Source organism: Cavia porcellus, unplaced genomic scaffold (genome assembly GCF_034190915.1).
Source record: "Cavia porcellus strain 051 isolate PalLab524CR breed Dunkin Hartley unplaced genomic scaffold, mCavPor4.1 scaffold_8, whole genome shotgun sequence".
NCBI lineage: Eukaryota > Metazoa > Chordata > Mammalia > Rodentia > Caviidae > Cavia > Cavia porcellus.
Genome location: NW_026947491.1, coordinates 92,432,636 through 92,449,439, shown reverse-complemented (window position 1 = coordinate 92,449,439; position 16,804 = coordinate 92,432,636). Strand labels below are relative to the sequence as shown.

The 16,804-nt window shown below is 47.2% G+C and overlaps 1 protein-coding gene across 3 annotated transcripts in view; it reads right to left on the bottom strand.

Moving 5' to 3' along the window:
• Nucleotides 1-16,804, bottom strand: part of Washc4 (WASH complex subunit 4) — a 47,721-nt gene that overhangs the window by 11,546 nt on the left and 19,371 nt on the right. For all 3 annotated transcript variants that reach the window (XR_010049480.1, XM_003461735.5, XM_063255493.1), the window contains exons 14-26: nucleotides 15,973-16,099; nucleotides 12,487-12,612; nucleotides 10,247-10,354; nucleotides 9,614-9,760; nucleotides 9,438-9,517; nucleotides 7,735-7,840; nucleotides 7,193-7,309; nucleotides 6,101-6,269; nucleotides 5,747-5,901; nucleotides 4,176-4,250; nucleotides 3,803-3,907; nucleotides 1,975-2,109; nucleotides 1,058-1,166 (exon numbers count right to left, since the gene is read on the bottom strand). Coding sequence is in view for 2 of the 3 variants with exons in the window: in XM_003461735.5 (XP_003461783.1) it covers nucleotides 1,058-1,166; nucleotides 1,975-2,109; nucleotides 3,803-3,907; nucleotides 4,176-4,250; nucleotides 5,747-5,901; nucleotides 6,101-6,269; nucleotides 7,193-7,309; nucleotides 7,735-7,840; nucleotides 9,438-9,517; nucleotides 9,614-9,760; nucleotides 10,247-10,354; nucleotides 12,487-12,612; nucleotides 15,973-16,099 (1,559 nt within the window). In the remaining variant the exon portion in view is untranslated. The remainder of the gene's footprint in view (nucleotides 1-1,057; nucleotides 1,167-1,974; nucleotides 2,110-3,802; nucleotides 3,908-4,175; nucleotides 4,251-5,746; nucleotides 5,902-6,100; nucleotides 6,270-7,192; nucleotides 7,310-7,734; nucleotides 7,841-9,437; nucleotides 9,518-9,613; nucleotides 9,761-10,246; nucleotides 10,355-12,486; nucleotides 12,613-15,972; nucleotides 16,100-16,804) is intronic.

Genomic DNA, 16,804 nt, shown 5'->3' with positions numbered 1-16,804 from the left:
GCATGATTTTATTAACCGGCTGGTGTCAGTTGATACAAACTGAAAACTGTGAAACACCTTTGGACTTACAGCTAAAGAAGCCGGGGCAAGTCTCAGGTAACCACTTCTCACTTCTCTTCTTCCTGTACCTTTTTAAAACACAGCCAGACGTGGCGGGACACACAGCCAGGAGGCTGAGGCAAGTGAACAGTTTGAGACCAGCCAGAACCACAGAGCAAGTTCAAGGCCAGCCCAGACTGTATAGCCAAGATCCCATGTCAAAAGGAAGAAAAACCTAAACTCCGCAACTGGCTGTGTGGTGACCTCCGGGGCTAACGGCAGGGCACTGAACGCAGGTCATTTCTGGGAAAAGTTCGGAGACTGCAGGATTTTGTTAATCTATGATTATTTCTACATGTAGCTCTTGCTCTTAAATACACTATACTGTACTTCAGAAAACAAGTCTCCTTATAAGTCTACTTATAAGACAGAAGTACGAATCACACAAGTATTAAGCTGGTATAACCAAAAAAATCAGCATTTGGCATTTTATCTCTAACTTATATATGTTATTAATTTAAAGTACTATCTTTTCATATAAATGTTTCCTACCTTCGTGTTTTGGCTATTATGTGAGACAATCTCTTTTATTTTATGTATCTATTTTTGTCTCTATTGTCTGGTCTTCAGCTCACTCTGCAGCCCGGTTGGTCTCAAACTTGCAACAGTTCTCCTGCTTCAGCCTGCCCAGTGCTAGGGTTACAGGCTGCACTACCACACCCAGCTAAGAGAACCTCTTTTAAAGTTAAAATGATGCTTTGAACAACAGGTATCAGTAAGTACTTACAGGCTATTAATTTTGAATATGGCCTCTGAGATGATTAATTTGATAGGAGAGGTTTTACTTAGCTTTTTATTAGTCTGCAGTTTACCAATTATTTCTGCAGCAAAAATCCTCGAAGGCAAATTCCCCTAGTGGAACAGCGCTGAGCTGGACACAAGCTGTTGGTCAGTATGAGCAATTCAGGACAAGCAGCTCCCAGGATCTGCGCTGTGCCTCCCGACACAAGTGACTCACCAATCTGGCTGATGAGCTGTCTGAACTGGTCAAGGTAGCTCTGCCCCTCTGGCGTTACTCCAAGTTTCCGGATGCCTCGGTTGAATTTCTCTGCTCTATCAAAAGGGTACTGCAGAAAGAATTTAAAAACTATCTTTAGACCATAAGCTAGAAAATGACTTTCAAGTCAACTAAGCCAATCCTACTTTCTAATTTTATTTCCTTTTGCTTTAAAAACAAAACTCTCAAGTCTCATGACAGAAAAGTTTATAAAGTACCAGGTGTGGTGACATACACCTGTTAATCCCAGCCACTCAGGAGGCTGAGGCAGGAGGATCACTGTGAGTTCCAGCAGAGCCCAGGATACCTAGTGAATTCAAAGCCAGCCTGAGCTACACAGTGAGATCCTATGTCAAAAAAAATATAAATAATTAAAAAGATAAAATAAAAACTACTTATGTTCCAGGTCACTATTATTTAAGTGCCCCACACCAGTGTTGGTCTCTAATCCCCAACAGCTCTATCAGACAAAAACAGGAGAAACTAATTCGTCGTAGAAACATCCGTCCACAGACACGTGACCGAGTGGACAGAGCACCTGTAAAGGCAACTGACTCCAGAGCAGGGAAGGGAGGAAGGAAAGCCAGCGGGGCCGGGCCACTCACACCGCTCAGCGCTTCCCAGCAACATCTGCGTTACTTTACAACGGGAGAGAGGGACCCGGCTGTCCCGAGCCCCGCACTTCCCCTCGAGAGTCTGACAGAGACCGCGAAGCGCAGCCTGCAAGCAGAAGTGGACCAAGAGAGCCAGCCTGGAGACAAGAGAAACCTACGACAGAAAACCCAAACCCGCTGTGATCTCAACAGCGCACTGTGCATAAACATCTGCCACACACCTAACAGCTGAGTCAAGTGCCTTAAAAAGAACACACAGCATACCTTGTGATCATTTTGGTCCTTGATTTCCCTGAAAAACCGAATGTCTTTAATCAATCTTGATTTGATATGTTCATCATACATAAACTGGCTAAAGATATAAAACTTCTTTTTCAAAAACTGGTAGGTGAAATTAACCTATAAAGATTAAATTCAAAAATTCGAGAGTTAATAAAATTAAATGATACTGAAAAAGTACTATTTGCAAAGTTCAATTCACAGTTGACCTAAAAATATTTAAATTTTCCATACCCAAGTTGACTTTTGTCTTTTACGTATTTCTCTAAAGAAAAAAGAGAGAAAACAGTGGCACATTTTCTTGCAAAAGGACAAAGCCATCCTCGGCGGGGAGACAGGAAGCTGGACTGGGGTCGCTGGCTTTCAGCCCCAGGCTCGGGTCAGTGAGCTCGCTCAGGAGCAGCTGCACCCGAGACTGAGCCGAAAGCCCCGCGAACTTTCTGAAGAAAGCCACCATCTGTCAGCAAGTAACTCTGAGCATGTTCCGCGCTGAGCCACGCGCCTGGTCTCCTGCCGCCGCCGGACACGGCTGTCCTAACTGGGGTGGTAGCCACTTTCCACACGTGTTGTTGAGTGACTCACATCCCCCCTGCCCCGATCTCCAACCTGAGAAGCGTGGTGCTCGGGAAGGAGTAGGAAAGGGACTCAGAAAAGGCCGCCAGGTGAGCGCCGAGCTGAACCCCGACCCACACGGGACGCCCAGCCGCCCCCCCAGCTTCCCCGACTCGCTGCTGGCCTGAGGAAAGCCAGGCCCCTCCGCTCGAGCTGCAGCTGTAGCTCCCCACTTCCTGAGACAAGCTGCTGGGCTCGGGAGTAGAGCTGGCGCGGGCTGACACGCTCTGCCCAGCTGCTCATTCCCCTGCCCGCTTTCATCTTGTGGAGCTCTAGCTCGCCCTCACAGCCCTGCCCAAGCTCCTCCGCCAGCTCTGCTTCCTGGCGTGGCTGTCCGACTCCCCTCGGTGTCCGTCACAAGAGCAGGTCACCGCAGGCACCCAGCACAGGGCTGAGACACTAAGTATGCCAGCGTGTTTGGCTGCACACATGCCTGAGGGTAAGCCACAGTCTATCCTCAGAACTCCACAGCTCATCTGTGAAGGCTCAGGCATGAGCTCCACACCTCACATTTAAACACTGGGGAGCCAGACCTCAGCCCGCACCGTGACCACAGGACAGCTCCAGCCATCCGTCAGCGCAGACCTTCAAAGCCCTCCCCGCCGGCTACTACAGTGATTCCGACTCGCTGTCCAGTCCTCCCTGAGCCTTCATGCCGACACTTAGGCATCCACAGTTCGTACTCTTTAAAGAGAAATGAACTGTGCCCTGATCACAGGTCAGTACTAAGACTCCTTTCTCCGCTTCCTAGAGAGGCAAAAACAGCACACAAGATCCAGTGACCCCAGGTGAGCTGAGCGCCCATGTCTAGGAAGATGGTATCTGTAAGTAGTAAGTTCTGTCTGAGAGCATGAATGACATTTAATAAACTGCTCTCTACGACTTGGTTTGAAACGCTTCTCTCAGAGGATACTGGAGAATCAACAGAGGCACACAGGCACAGAGCCCGCCACCCTCCAACGCACACAGCTGCTCGTGCCAACAGCCCCGCGCTGGCGCTACCTCGGCGAGCCTCCCACTGAGCTGCCCTCACACCCAGCACAACTTCAGTGTCAGAGTTTGTAAGACTCTACCTACTGCTAGGGGAAATGGAAATGCAGGATAATATAAACAGGCAGTAAAATATCCTGTAAGAAAATTATCTTCCAAATTATATTATCAGGAGTATATTAACCTCCCAACCACCGAACCAGATGCTTACCGTGGTGTTCATGATTCCCGTGCCATGTGTTCGAATTGAATTAGCAATATGTCGAATATTAATAGTATTCAAATGTTTATTATTGCTTGTTCGTTCAATAAAAATCTGCAGCAAAACATGTGCATGTTTAATTACAATACAGCCCACAGCAAACACTGATTAGTCAAAGAAACTTTACAGCTGGTTTCACTAAAGGCAATTTGACTATAAAGCCACTCATACACCAAAAACCAACAAGTAAGATCTCAGAACAATTATTTCTTATTTTATATATTTTACAAATCTTTACCCTTAAAAAATATCAATTTCTTGCCCTTTGACCTTTCCCCTCTCTATTCAGCCACATTAAAAAGAATTCCCTAAACCCACTCACCTGATTGTTGAGATTATAGAGGTATCGAGACACAAATATATGAATATTTCTCATAATTTCCAAAACATCAAGGCCCTACAACACAATTCACATGAAAACACTGTTATTAAAGTCACATCCATTAGTTAAGCTTGTAACATACTGTCACTTGTGGTGTAGGTGAATTCTCTGATGTGCTTAGAATTACAAACTACACAAGGGCACAGTGAAGGTGCAGGAGCCTCCAGACTGGCCCACCCAGGCCCTGGGCAAGCCTGGTGCTCATGGCTCCTCCGGAGCTTCCACGGGGACAGGAGCACTTGTTTAGTGATAAAGACCCTGAGCCACAAAGTCTCCCCACGGAACTTCTTTGCAGTTTCCTAACAAAGCAGAAGCATGGCCAGATCCCGGCAGGCAGTCTCGGACAGCCCCCCGCCCCAGGTGTCTAACACACAAACCACCCTTCGGGTCTCTGCACAGTTCTTCGAGGGGCATTTCCAAACAACGAGGAGGGACTTAACTTCCACGAGTTCTGAGGGCAGACAGCAAGAGGCAGACCCTTGAGATCTTACAAAGTCTAATGCCAAATCGCTGCCTTTCTTTTGACTACCCCAGACCGCTTCCATCGCAGGTGAGGCTCACGTACTACGCCCACATCCCGCGGTATTTACAGACCTCAGTCTACAGCTTTTCCACAGGCTCCAAAGCTGCACTGCACACCTGCACCTTCTATCACAGCTTTTCTCTTTTTGAATCTAAGTCTGTTTACACTTTTTTCTCCCATAAGACTGAAAGTAACAAAAAATAGAATGCTTTCTCTCTCTCTCTGAATCCCTAACACAGGAGCACTGTCTAGCATATTCTCAATAAACCCTAGATGCATACATAAGTGAATGGGAGGATACACAAATGGACCTTACATGCAGCAGGCTCAGAAAAAATTATGCCAAATTCTGAAACTGAGTCACTTTTTTTTGATAAATGTTATCTGGATTATTTGAGCATTCTATGCAAGCTATTACACTCTGTTACATTGTATTATAAATTAAACTATAAATATTACAAATTAGCTACCTGACCTAGCAACAGCCAATGCTGCTTTGCATTTTTTTTTTAAGCAAGGTCTTGCTGTATAATTCAGATTGGCCTTGAACTCACTATGTAGCCCAGGCTGGCCCAGAACTCACAGTGATCCAGTCTCAGCCTCCTGAAGGCAAGGATTGCAGGCATGCGTAAAAACCTACTCTGCATTCCTCACGTTAAGAGCAAATGCATTTGCAATTATAGAGCTTATCACCTGCCCCAAGACGCTGAAGTTTATATACATGTCCAGATTAGATTTAAATACCACAACCCTAATTGAAGTCCCTCAGGATCCTGGCCCATTTTTGAAATTAGTATCTATCCATATTGATCTACGTACATATATACATATATATTTCAAAACTCAACAAAAGTCTGAGTGCACACTAGAAGGCTAGCCAACCAGTGACACGGAATTTTTCTTATAGTAAATGCTTTCTTTAAACAAAGCAAGAAGAAACTAGGTTTCCCCTCGAGTCAAGAGTGAGCCAGAAGCACCTCCCGCTCACCTGCTCCAGTGTCTGGCTGGGCAGATGGGCCTCCATCAGGACCAGGCCGTAGCGCTGGGTGGCCAGGTTCCTCATCTCGCTGTAAGTGGCCCAGTCATGAAGAGCTACCGTGGTGAGATTATAGAAAGTCTTGTCCAGATAGTGAGTGACGTAAGCTACAAAAGTAAAACAGAATCGAAGGTGTGGGACAGTAAGTAAGAAACGAAACTGAGGAGGGAAACCCTCCACTGCCTCTGAACATCAAGGTTCCCCCTTAAATAAGGGGCTGAGAACGACAGCTGACATCACCACACCCAAAACACACCCTCTGGGTTCTGTCTCACTGATGCCTTGCTGGACAGACAGAACACTCACCGCGAATGTCAATGAACCGATCGAAGAAGCGAATTGGATGCAGAGAGAAGAAGAGGGCCAGGTCCTTCGTGCCCACCCTGAAAGGGTTGCGGTCATCCAGCTTCAAGTGCGTGTGCACGGACAGCCGCAGGTCCTTCTCGATCTCTCGGCACAGCCTGTCCAGCAGGTGCTGTGCACCAAGGAAGCGAGTGACAGTAAGCTCTTCACAGGGCGGGTGCAGCTGCTGCCCCACGTTGGCGCTGCACCCCCAAGCATTCTACACAGCATACCAATGAAGAGACTGCTAACAGGACTCCTACCCAGGGTTCAGGATCCTACCCATTAAACAGTCACAATCTCACTGAGAACATGGAAATTCCTCTGTTCTCCATTCTAAATCAGTGATTCTTCTGGTTGGAGAGTTCATAAATGCCACACCCTTACTGTGCTGTTTTATTTATCTTGAAAAGAAAATCAGAAGCTAACTGATGGCGTCACCTAGAACACGGACGTGAGCCATGAGGTGTGTGGAATGGCAGCCAAGCAGGGCGGTCTGGAGAAGGCGGACAGCAGGAGCAGGAAAAGGCTTCCGGAGCCCCCTGGGACGAAGGTGACGAGAGCAGCCGCCCTGTCTGCCATCAGTGTGATCACATGTGTTCTGTCACCCAGCTAACCCTTCCGGCTACGCACAACTCTCCTGCTAGGAGCTCTCCATATGAAATATTACCAGTTAAAAGCTAACTGGGTATTAATAGCTAAAGTGCCTAACGGCATCCCTTTTCAAGTCCATTTGGACTGTGCCTTCTTCTAATTCACAGAATTAGATTAAATTTAAATATACTCTTTACTACAGTAAGTTAAAAAGTTCCAAATGCCTACTATGGTTTGTGAAACAAAGAAATTACAGACTACCCTTTGTTCTACATGCTGATTTCTAATCTTTCCCTCGGTGAAAGTCTGCATCCATCTGCAGTTTTTCTAAGCACTGCATTTCTAGACGTCTCCTTCTCAAACCCAACCTCAGGCTGGGGAAACAGCTCAGGGGCTCAGCGTCTGCCTGGCAAGCAGGCCCCAGCTTCCATCCTGGTCCCACAATCTCCAACACATGCTCACCTCATTCAGAATTCCCATAATCTCCCTGTCGTAGCAATCCAGCAGGACCTCAGGGGACTCCAGATGCCTGGTGTGCTTCACGGCGGGCACGCAGTCTCGCAGGGCACTGAACATGTACTGAGAAGGAAGCCCAGTGGGCGTGAATTCACACAGCCGAATCGCCCATCTCAGCGCCATCACCGCGCTGATGAGCTAATTCTCCACCTGGAGGCAAAGCCTCAACCTCCACAGGAAAGTATCTACGGCAAAGTATCTACGGGAAAGTATCTACGGGAAAGTATCTATGGGAATGAGCAGTGAACAGAAACAGAAATCACACAGTGTGCTGATGAGAAAATCACAGCACTGTGACACAAACGGAACTAACGTGAATGGACTGACGGGGACAGCTGCATACATTACAAGTCACCCCATCAGTCGGAATACAAACCTAAGCCCGGCATGCATGAACATACACTGTCTCCTGCAGAGCAGATGACCTATTTTACACCTGAGAGAGCAGAGCGACCTCCCGACCTCCCCTGCGCATCGCTTGTACTTACGTGTAACCGAGCCGCGTCAACAGCGTTCTCATAGACGTCATCTAAGTAGATCGGGAAGACGGCGCGGTGCCAGTACAGGAAGCAGCAGTCGCACTGCATCTGGACACTGCGACACAGAGAGCGGTCAGCGCCTTGCTCCCGAAGCTCTCGCGGAGCTGGACAGCCCACCACGCGGGAGGGGAAGGGTCCTGCCTGCCTGCGCACTCTGCGTCTCCCCATCACTGAGCCCGACACTGTACAGAAGACACAAAGTGCGTGCTTCCAAACTGAGCACAGCTAACTGCAGCGGGGAGCAGTGTCTGAATCACACGTATCTGCTTTGGTTTTAAAGCCTTAGGAAACACTACAGATGACGTTTAAACAGTTTAAAATAAGTTTATTTATAGGAATAGGGGCTCAGCAGTAGAGTGCTTGCCTTGCACAAGGGGGCCCTCATCCAATCCCCAGAACTGCAAAGAAATAGAAACTGAAGTAACTTAAAAAATGTAGTTTCAGTGTTGACAGAACTACACCTAACAACTTTTACCACCTAACTTTTACCACTGCTGCATTTTACCTGCCTCCAAGCAGGGAAAGAAAATTTATAAAAACAGTGCCCAAAAATACTCGATCCCATGGAACCTTCATCTTTGCCACCCAATGACTACTGCACCCCATTCAGGGAACACATCTTTTCCATATGCAGCACCAGGGGATGCAGCCAAGGCGTGTGCAGAGCTACGTCCACAGTCCTTTAATTTACTGCTTTCTTTAGAGCCAGCGTCCCACTGAGTTGCTAAGCTGCCCAAACTAGGCTTAAACTTTGGATGCTCCTGCCTCAGCCTCCCAGAATGCTGGCATTACAGGCATGTGCTACCTGGCTTCAAATATCTTATAATGAGTAAGGTTCAGTATTTCTTCCAAGAATGGAAAAATTAAATGCCACTGACTATAAGAATGTCAGCTTCCTAGGTCAATAAAACAATGTACGAGCATTACATGGGCACTGCTCTATCTATCATCCACCTGGGAAACCAAAATGAGGAAGACTCATTTTCTCTTTAAGAAGCTTACTGCTTACTCAATACAAAGAAAGAAGTCACAAACAGCTGCAAAAATAAGCTTTAACTTAAACTAATTTGGCTTAGTGACTGACTACTGGTGATGTAATTCAAAGCCAACAGAATCTTGAACACAATTACAAAGGCTAGGTCACAGCTCTGTCTCTCACAGGCAGATGAAGCCGTATAGTTCGGCAGCAACGCCACGTTCACCCCAGAAGGCTGGGGGGGGACCCCTTCCTCGGTGGGTCCCCCAGGCAGTGCTCCGCACAGAGGCCAGGCGAAGTTCGGGTAAGCCTAGTCCCAGCCCCACCGCCGCTCCCTGGGGGTGCAGGGGGACTACACTCTCCAGGTTTCACTCCTTCCTACACTACACTAAAAAGAAAACTGGAGCAGGAGGGGGAAAGGAGGAAGGGAAAGCAAAACAGGGTGAGAAAAGCGGGAAAAGCAGCTTGCAAGTGAGGAGGGGAAGAGGGGCTGCGAGGAGGGCAGGCGATGGAGGGGAAGCACTGTCGAGGCACATCAGGTACAAGGAGAGAGTCCCTGCAACAAACGTGAGCATCAGGTGTCCCTGAAACGTGCCAAGTGATGACAGTTACAAAACTGTGGGCGCTGCCTTTTGTGCTAACTGTGCGGAGCGTCCTACACAGACAGTCCACTCACCGCTCTCGGAGTTCACTGATGATGTCCAGTTTCTTCATGACCACTTGAAGCGGGAAAAGCTCTTCGTCTTTAAACGTTTTCTACGACAAGGAGGGAAAGGCAGAGGTTGGGATCAACATAAGGTCAGGCCCGGCCAAGGAAGGACAACCGAGGACCGGAGAGGCCCGGCCGCTCACCATCTGGGTGCCCACGCTGAGCGACAGCGAGACGATGAGCCGCCGCTGCTTTGTGCTGGGCCCGTTGAGAGCGTTTTCCGCCAGAACTAGAGCAGAGAGCACATCGAGACGCTGTTCACTATACTTTTTGTCAGAAATTACTCTTTTCTTAAAAATAAAAGAGGAAACTATTAGTTTTGTTTCTGAGATAACCAAAGACTCAGAAGACAAATGTCTCACTATCTTCTGCATGATTCAGTTTAAGAGAACACAGCAAAACACCTTCCCTGGTACACAGCTCATGTTCTCGCTTTGTCTCTATCATTTCTTAGCCCCATCAGGAGCAGCTAGTATAAAGGTGCACTTGGAAATTTCTACTTTAATTTAACAGGAAATCACATCCAGAAACAAAGAATCAACTTTAAAACTGCATACTGTGCTATTTTTAACAGGTGTACTGATATATGCTGAAATTTCAGAGGAAACAAAGTCCTGACTGGTAACTATAAAAACCTTAAAATCCTTTGGAAATAAGTGATCAAAAATACTATGTTTCACAAGGAATAAAGCAGGCTGAACAAAAAACACATACAGAACAGCAGAGCAAACCAAAAAGGCACCGTTGCTGTGCTGAGAACCTGGTGACGCACATACCTTGGCCACAGCGATGGCGTGGAGGGCCTGGTGCTGCAGGTGCTGGGTTATGTGGGAGACTGAATCGGCCACGACCGTGCTCCTCCTGTGGAACATATGCTCGACTGCCTGCAAACAGTCCAAAGCAACGCTGTGAAAACCAACTTAAAGTTTTAAGCAAAATTACCTAAATAAATCTTTAAGACCTCACCCAAGAGGAAGTATTTATAAATGAGATACAATAAACACAAAGAGGTAAAATCGGAAATTAAAAACTCGCTTGACAGTAGACATTAATAGGGAAGTAAAAGGTGGTATTTATAAAAAGGTATTTGCCAAATACAATAATCACGTTTAGGATACAACATCACCAAAAAAAGACATTCAGTCCCACGGAAAACTTTGTAAAAGACAAGTTTTTCTCAAAAAGAAGAAATTCAGTTAATAAATAATAGAAAATATATTCACCATCATTAACAATTAGGAGTTGAACATTAAAAATCATGACAGAAACTAGTAACACCCACTGATTTACAAAACAAACAAAAATCACATCCTGATAATACAGGCCGACCATCCTTAACCCAAATCAGACATCAGAACTGACCCAAAATCCACAGCTCTCTGAAGGTCCACCTGATGGCACCAGTGGGAGATGCCACCCCTGAAGGGTCCCAGCCAAAACGCAGGTACACAAGAAAAACTCCAGGGTCCACGAGTGAGGAGTGCATGAACCAAGTGAAGCTCATGTCTGGACTTGGGTCCCATCCCCAAGACATCTAGCTGCAAACATTTCAAAACCCAAAACCAAATGGAGATCCCGAGCACTTCAGTCCCAAGCCCTGGGGGAAGTGATGCCCATCCTAGAGCAGTGCGGGCTGCTGGCGAACAGCGGAAGTTTGACATACAAGGGGGTGTATGAGCAGACACTCCATCCAGGAAAACAACATGACGTCATCTTGAAAAATGAACATATATACAACTAACACGCTGTCGCCCAACGCTAAGAAAAAGTCCATACCACAACACAGAGAATGGCAGCTCTGTTTGCAGCGAGCCCAGAGCCCAGAGCCCAGAGCCCAGAGCCCGGGCTAGACAAACACACAGCAACAACAGGGAGGCATTCCAGCCGCCCCTCACAGTACGAGAACATTCTAATACAAGCTGCTGAGTTAAAGTCAAAGAACACACACAGCGCTGTTCTGTTGATATAAACCCAAACCCTGCACAACCATGAATGGTCTACAGTTCGTCTGCACATCCTGGACCAAAACCACACAAAGGCCAGCAAACATGAAATTCAGGACACAGGTGTCCCAAGCAGGTGGGCTGAGCCACGGTCCAGGCAGGACACACAGGTGCTCCACGAGCATCGGGACATCCTACTTCTCAAGGGGATCAGTATTTAAGGGCTGCTTATTTTTAAAACTAATGATTATACTGCATATGCATCTATACATACATACATACCCTTTTGTTTGTCTATCTGACTAAATAAAGTATTAACTAATAACAGATAATACACCCAGAACAAAAAAAGCCTGGAAATCCAAAACCAACTTGATTTCCACACAAACCTTACCCCCATGATTAGCAGAACTTTACTAGCAGGTATTACCTTCACTCTGACCTACTTTCCCAGGAGCTTTCTCTCCTTTCCAGTGACAGTGCGCCCTACAGGGAGGGTGGCTCTGAACTCACCTCACCTCCTCTACGCAAGCAGCCTACTGTCCAAATCACTAGACAACAGAGTGTGTTCTCCAAGTCACAGAACAGCTCCACGCCAAAGGACCTCACTCACAGGCCTGAACACCGCACAGAAGTAACCTTTTAAACTCACACAACACCCTTTTAAAACTCCTATGAGCAAAGTCGTATTAATAGCACTGAAGACAACCTGCCCATTGTCCTCCTTTTCTTTCTCATAACATTAACATTAACATAACATCTCATAACGTAACATTTTAGTAACAGAGAGTGCTCAACTTACAATTTTTTGACTTTACAGTGGTGCAAAAGCACACGCACACAACCACTGCTGCTACCAGATTCAGTGAACCCCAAGACACTCAACACTTGATTCTGAGCACATTTAAGGTGGGCTGGCCTAAGTTCCAGGTAGAGCACCCAGACTAGCCATTCACCATACGCAGTAGAAAGTTCTCGTCCTCATGTAACCAAGCAGTCAAACCCAACAATCTCGTCTTGCAGGCCCGCTCGGTTCTCAGTCACGAGGGCAACAGCAGCTCCGGAAGCCCTACCTTGAGCAGCTCGATGAGCCGGCACAAGGCCTTCACGGAGGTCTTGGTCATTGGCTTCTGCATGGACATGTAGAGATTCATGGTGGTCTTGACCATGGTACTAATGCCGTAGGCATACAGGAAGCCCTGTGAAGGAAGAGACGATGTTAGTATAACTGAGGGAAGAGCCCACTTCTCCAAGACCTCATTCCCTGCACTAATTCCTCAACTTGCCATAACTACTTGTTTTTTAAAGGCAGCTCTTACCATACAGCAGTATTCTTCCTGGCAGAAATACTGTGGCACAGTGACAGCTGTCCCAAGGCACCCCTTGAAGTTTACTTAAGAGTATCACATTCGGTGAGTACTGTTCAGACCACAGGGTACAACTGTTTTTTAAAAACTTTTTCCATTTAAAATAAAAAACCTCCAGAGGAACAATATGTATGTCACAGCGGGAGCTATGCCCCCTTGCCACAGCCTCCTTGCCGTGCCCGCGCCTGCCTGCTGCCGCTCAGGGTGAGAGCTAAGGACCTCCAGGAAGGAGCCAGGAGTGAGGAGGAGGAAAAGCGGCTTCTGGCCCCCGGGCTCTGCAGTGAGCTGACCTCCCTCCTCTCCACCCAGACCAACCCTCCACTGCTGTCTGTCACGCGCCCTCCCTCCAGCCCTAAGTACAGGCTCCCTCCTCCTCGTCTACTGTGGGAGATGAGGTGTCACTTTGTAGGCCCCAACCCCCTCGGACCTGCAGTGAACAATAGCCCCCGGTATGCGAGACAGAGGTAGGACAGGAATGCCTGTTCTCAGTGGGATCTCTCACCCTCTGGAAACCATACTGTGTGAGCTGGCTTTGTTTTGCAGAAGTCATGAGGAAGTGGCCGGTCACCCTTTGTGACACTAGCAGCAAACATAATTAACATCATTCTTGGGTTAATGAATTTCCTCCTGGGCTAGAGGATTCAGGAGAACTGGTTGTGGTTGTTTACTTCACTTAGATAGTTTAGAATAAACATTGTAGTCTGTCACATTGTAGCTTGTCACAAAGAATGCCTTTTCACTACTTAATTGTCTGGGCTCCGTGAACTGATCCGGTTTACTATATAGGAATCTTAAAATAAAGATTGGGCGTGCAGTGCAGTGCAGACATAAAAGTGCCTTGTCTCTTCTGTTTTCCTTTCCGAGGGCTGCCCCCCCCCCCCCCCCCGTGTCCCGGTCTGGCATGTTTGCGTGTTTGCCTTTCCCGGAGTTCAGAGTACACTGACAGTCTACCACCAAGGGAGGGCGAGTCCTGGACAGTTTGAAACACTGAATGCTCTTAAGCTCAGGGAAAAATACTACTTCTCCCGTTTCTCTCTTTTTTTCGCATGTTTTCATTCAAACCTAAAAATGGCTGTGCCGGAACACACAGACAGTGACAGCTTCTTGGGGTTTGTAAAGGGTGCAGAAAGACAGGAGCACAGCTGGGGAGAACCTGGGCGAGCCAACGGGTGGGCGGCCTTCTGCTCCCCAGCCCGGGTGAAAGGCCTCCCCTCCCCAGCTGTGGAGCAGCTTGATGGGAGAGGCGAGGCAGAAGGCAGCAGGACCAAGGCTTGGGGGGTTGTGCACAGAGCCCCAGGTCTCCCAGACCCTCCCGGCAGATCCTGCCTGAGGGCAGCACTGGGAAGTCACACAGCACAAACCACCCGGCCAGAAAGAGAAGCTCCTCTTTGTTTGTTTGTTTATTTTTCTGGCAAGGCTTCAAGTAGAGAACTCTTGGGCCCACATCAGCCATTCACTGTTAGTCTATGCACCAGCTACACGGGGAGGGAGTGTCTAAATGGGGAGAGCAGGTCTGCGGTCTGTTACTACTGACAAGAGAGAAGCCACCCAGAAAAACCCTAGAAAAGGCAGGCAAACAGGTCTAGTATCTCTCGGAAGGCATCAAAGAGCTATCAAGAAAATAAAAACTAAGAAGCCAACACGGCCGAGCCCATCACCCCAGCACACTGGGAGGCTGACGCAGAAGATCACAAGTACAAGCCAGCCCAGGCAACTTAAGGCGACCTGATCTCAAAATAAAAAGTGACTACTGATGCAAAGGCGCTGACACCAGTACTGCAGAGAGACAGACAGACAGAGAGACCAACTGACTGACCGACCTAGGAGACGACAGGAGCTTAAGTAGTGAGCCTGGCATCTATGGTTGCTTTCACTTCAAGCATTTGCTTTGATGCTGCCCTAAAAAAAGATAAAAACAGGAATTCGGGATCCATCAAGGGGAGGACGAAACTCTGGCAAACGTTCAGCTCTGACTTGGGACCTTGAAAGATGAACTTCCCTGCTCCCTAAAACAAAACTAAGGGTGAAGTGGAAAAACCCAGCACCACAGGATCAAAGTTCTCCAAATCATTCTGATCCAGGACAGGCAGGCGAGACCCAGGTTGCCCAGTGTCCCAGCCGAACTGTGCCAAAGCGGGTTTCCACTGTGCCCAAAACAGCAGATCAGACAGAGAATTAGAACAGAAGGCAGGAAAGTACAAGAGAATCAGGGCTCAGCAGCGGGGTGAGAATGTTCCACAAATTCAAGAAGCTGCCGAACCCCAAGCAGCACAAGTACACTGAAATCCACTATTTCAGGCATCCCAGCAATGCTGCAAAAAACCCAAAGTCTAATTTTTTTTCAGTACCAAGAACTGAACTCCGGGCCTCTCACGTGCCAGGCAGGCACTGCGCTGCTGAACTATATCCCCAGCACAAAGTCTAAATCTTACACGTAATTAAGAGCTATTACACTTATAAGGCAACAAAACCAATGGCTAAATTCAACAAAAACAAAGGAAGCCCGGAAAACAATTTAAGGACTTGTCTGAAAGCTGGACAAAACATTCTAAGCAGTCTAGAAATTTAACACAGCAAAACTGTTGAAATAAAGCCACAGTTGTACCCAAAACTGTGGCAATTTGTCCACAAGAGCTCACAGTAAATGCGATACCAGCAGGCCTTCCACAAGCAGCAGGAGAAAAGCCACGATGACGATATAGGAAACCCAAGAAGCAACAACAACATGAGCAGCTCCGTGGAGAAACCTCGGCACCGACTGCGAACATCAGCGCCCGGAGGCTGAAATCAGAGATGATCCAGGCAGCTCGCAAAGCAACAAACCAACCAAGTGCTTACAACCCTCGCTCTGCTCTGCGGAGAGTGACAATAAAACCACCAAGTCACAGAAGAGCTGAAAGAGCACGTAATGCACCCTGGAATCTCCAGAGTAACCACAAAAACAACGTGTTTTGAATTTAACTAAATATAACACACCTAAACTTAAGGGGCACAGCTACATACATAGTGACGCGCTAAATGCACTAAAGACAGAGCTGTGAATGGGTCCACCAGAAAAATTAAGTAAGTAAGCCAAACAGATGCAAACATAAATCAACTTGTTCTGAAACCAAAACACAGCCTATCCTTTCCAAGTTTTTCTCCAAATATAACTTCTACAAGTTAAACAAAGAAATTACCCCCTGGACCTACCTGTATAAAAACACTGCATCTGTTGGTGAGGTCTTCAGCAAACTTATCCATTCTCTGTTCTTTAGACAAAATCGATTCCATCTTCATCATCCAGGCACTCACAAAGACGTAGTAGGACTGCACATCTCTGCGGGAAAACATTGGAGTCTTCAGCACAGCCAAGAAACTGACTCCCATTTCTTCATACTGATTGTAAGAAAATACAGCCCAGCAGCACCCATTCCATTTTTGTGGTTTTTAAAAGACATGTCCCATTCAGCAAGTACTTACAGAGAACCCACAGAGGCCATGCACTATTTTCGGTACTAAAAACAAAACATGTAAATTCCTGTCCCCATGAGAATTATGGTTTAGGATAGCTGAACAATGAAGCAATCAATAATTAAAATCCTATTTAATTTAAAAGACGTCAACTGAGGCATGCAATGGGAAACATAAGGCAGAGAAAAAATAGAGACGAGGAAAAATGGAATGACGACAGTAAGCTGAGTGGATGACTCTGAGCCACGACAAGGCAAGTTAATGTGCAATCTTGCAAACCTGAGAAGAGAGCTAACCGGAAATGAGGACCAAGTGCCAATGTCGGAGGGCGTCTGGCAGTGCGTCTGGCATGTTTGGGTAGGAACACAAAATGCTAGTGTGGCCAGAACAGACAGCAGGGATGAGGTTGGCAGGGGAGAGGTGCATGGTGGAAGGAAGGAAAGGGGCTGGGGAGGCCTCCTGGGGGACAGGACATCAATTATGGGAAGCCACCAGAGAGCACAGTCTGCCCTGCAAGGATGTGTCAAAAATAAACCGCAGAAGGGGCGATGCTTTTCCAGGAAACACTAGC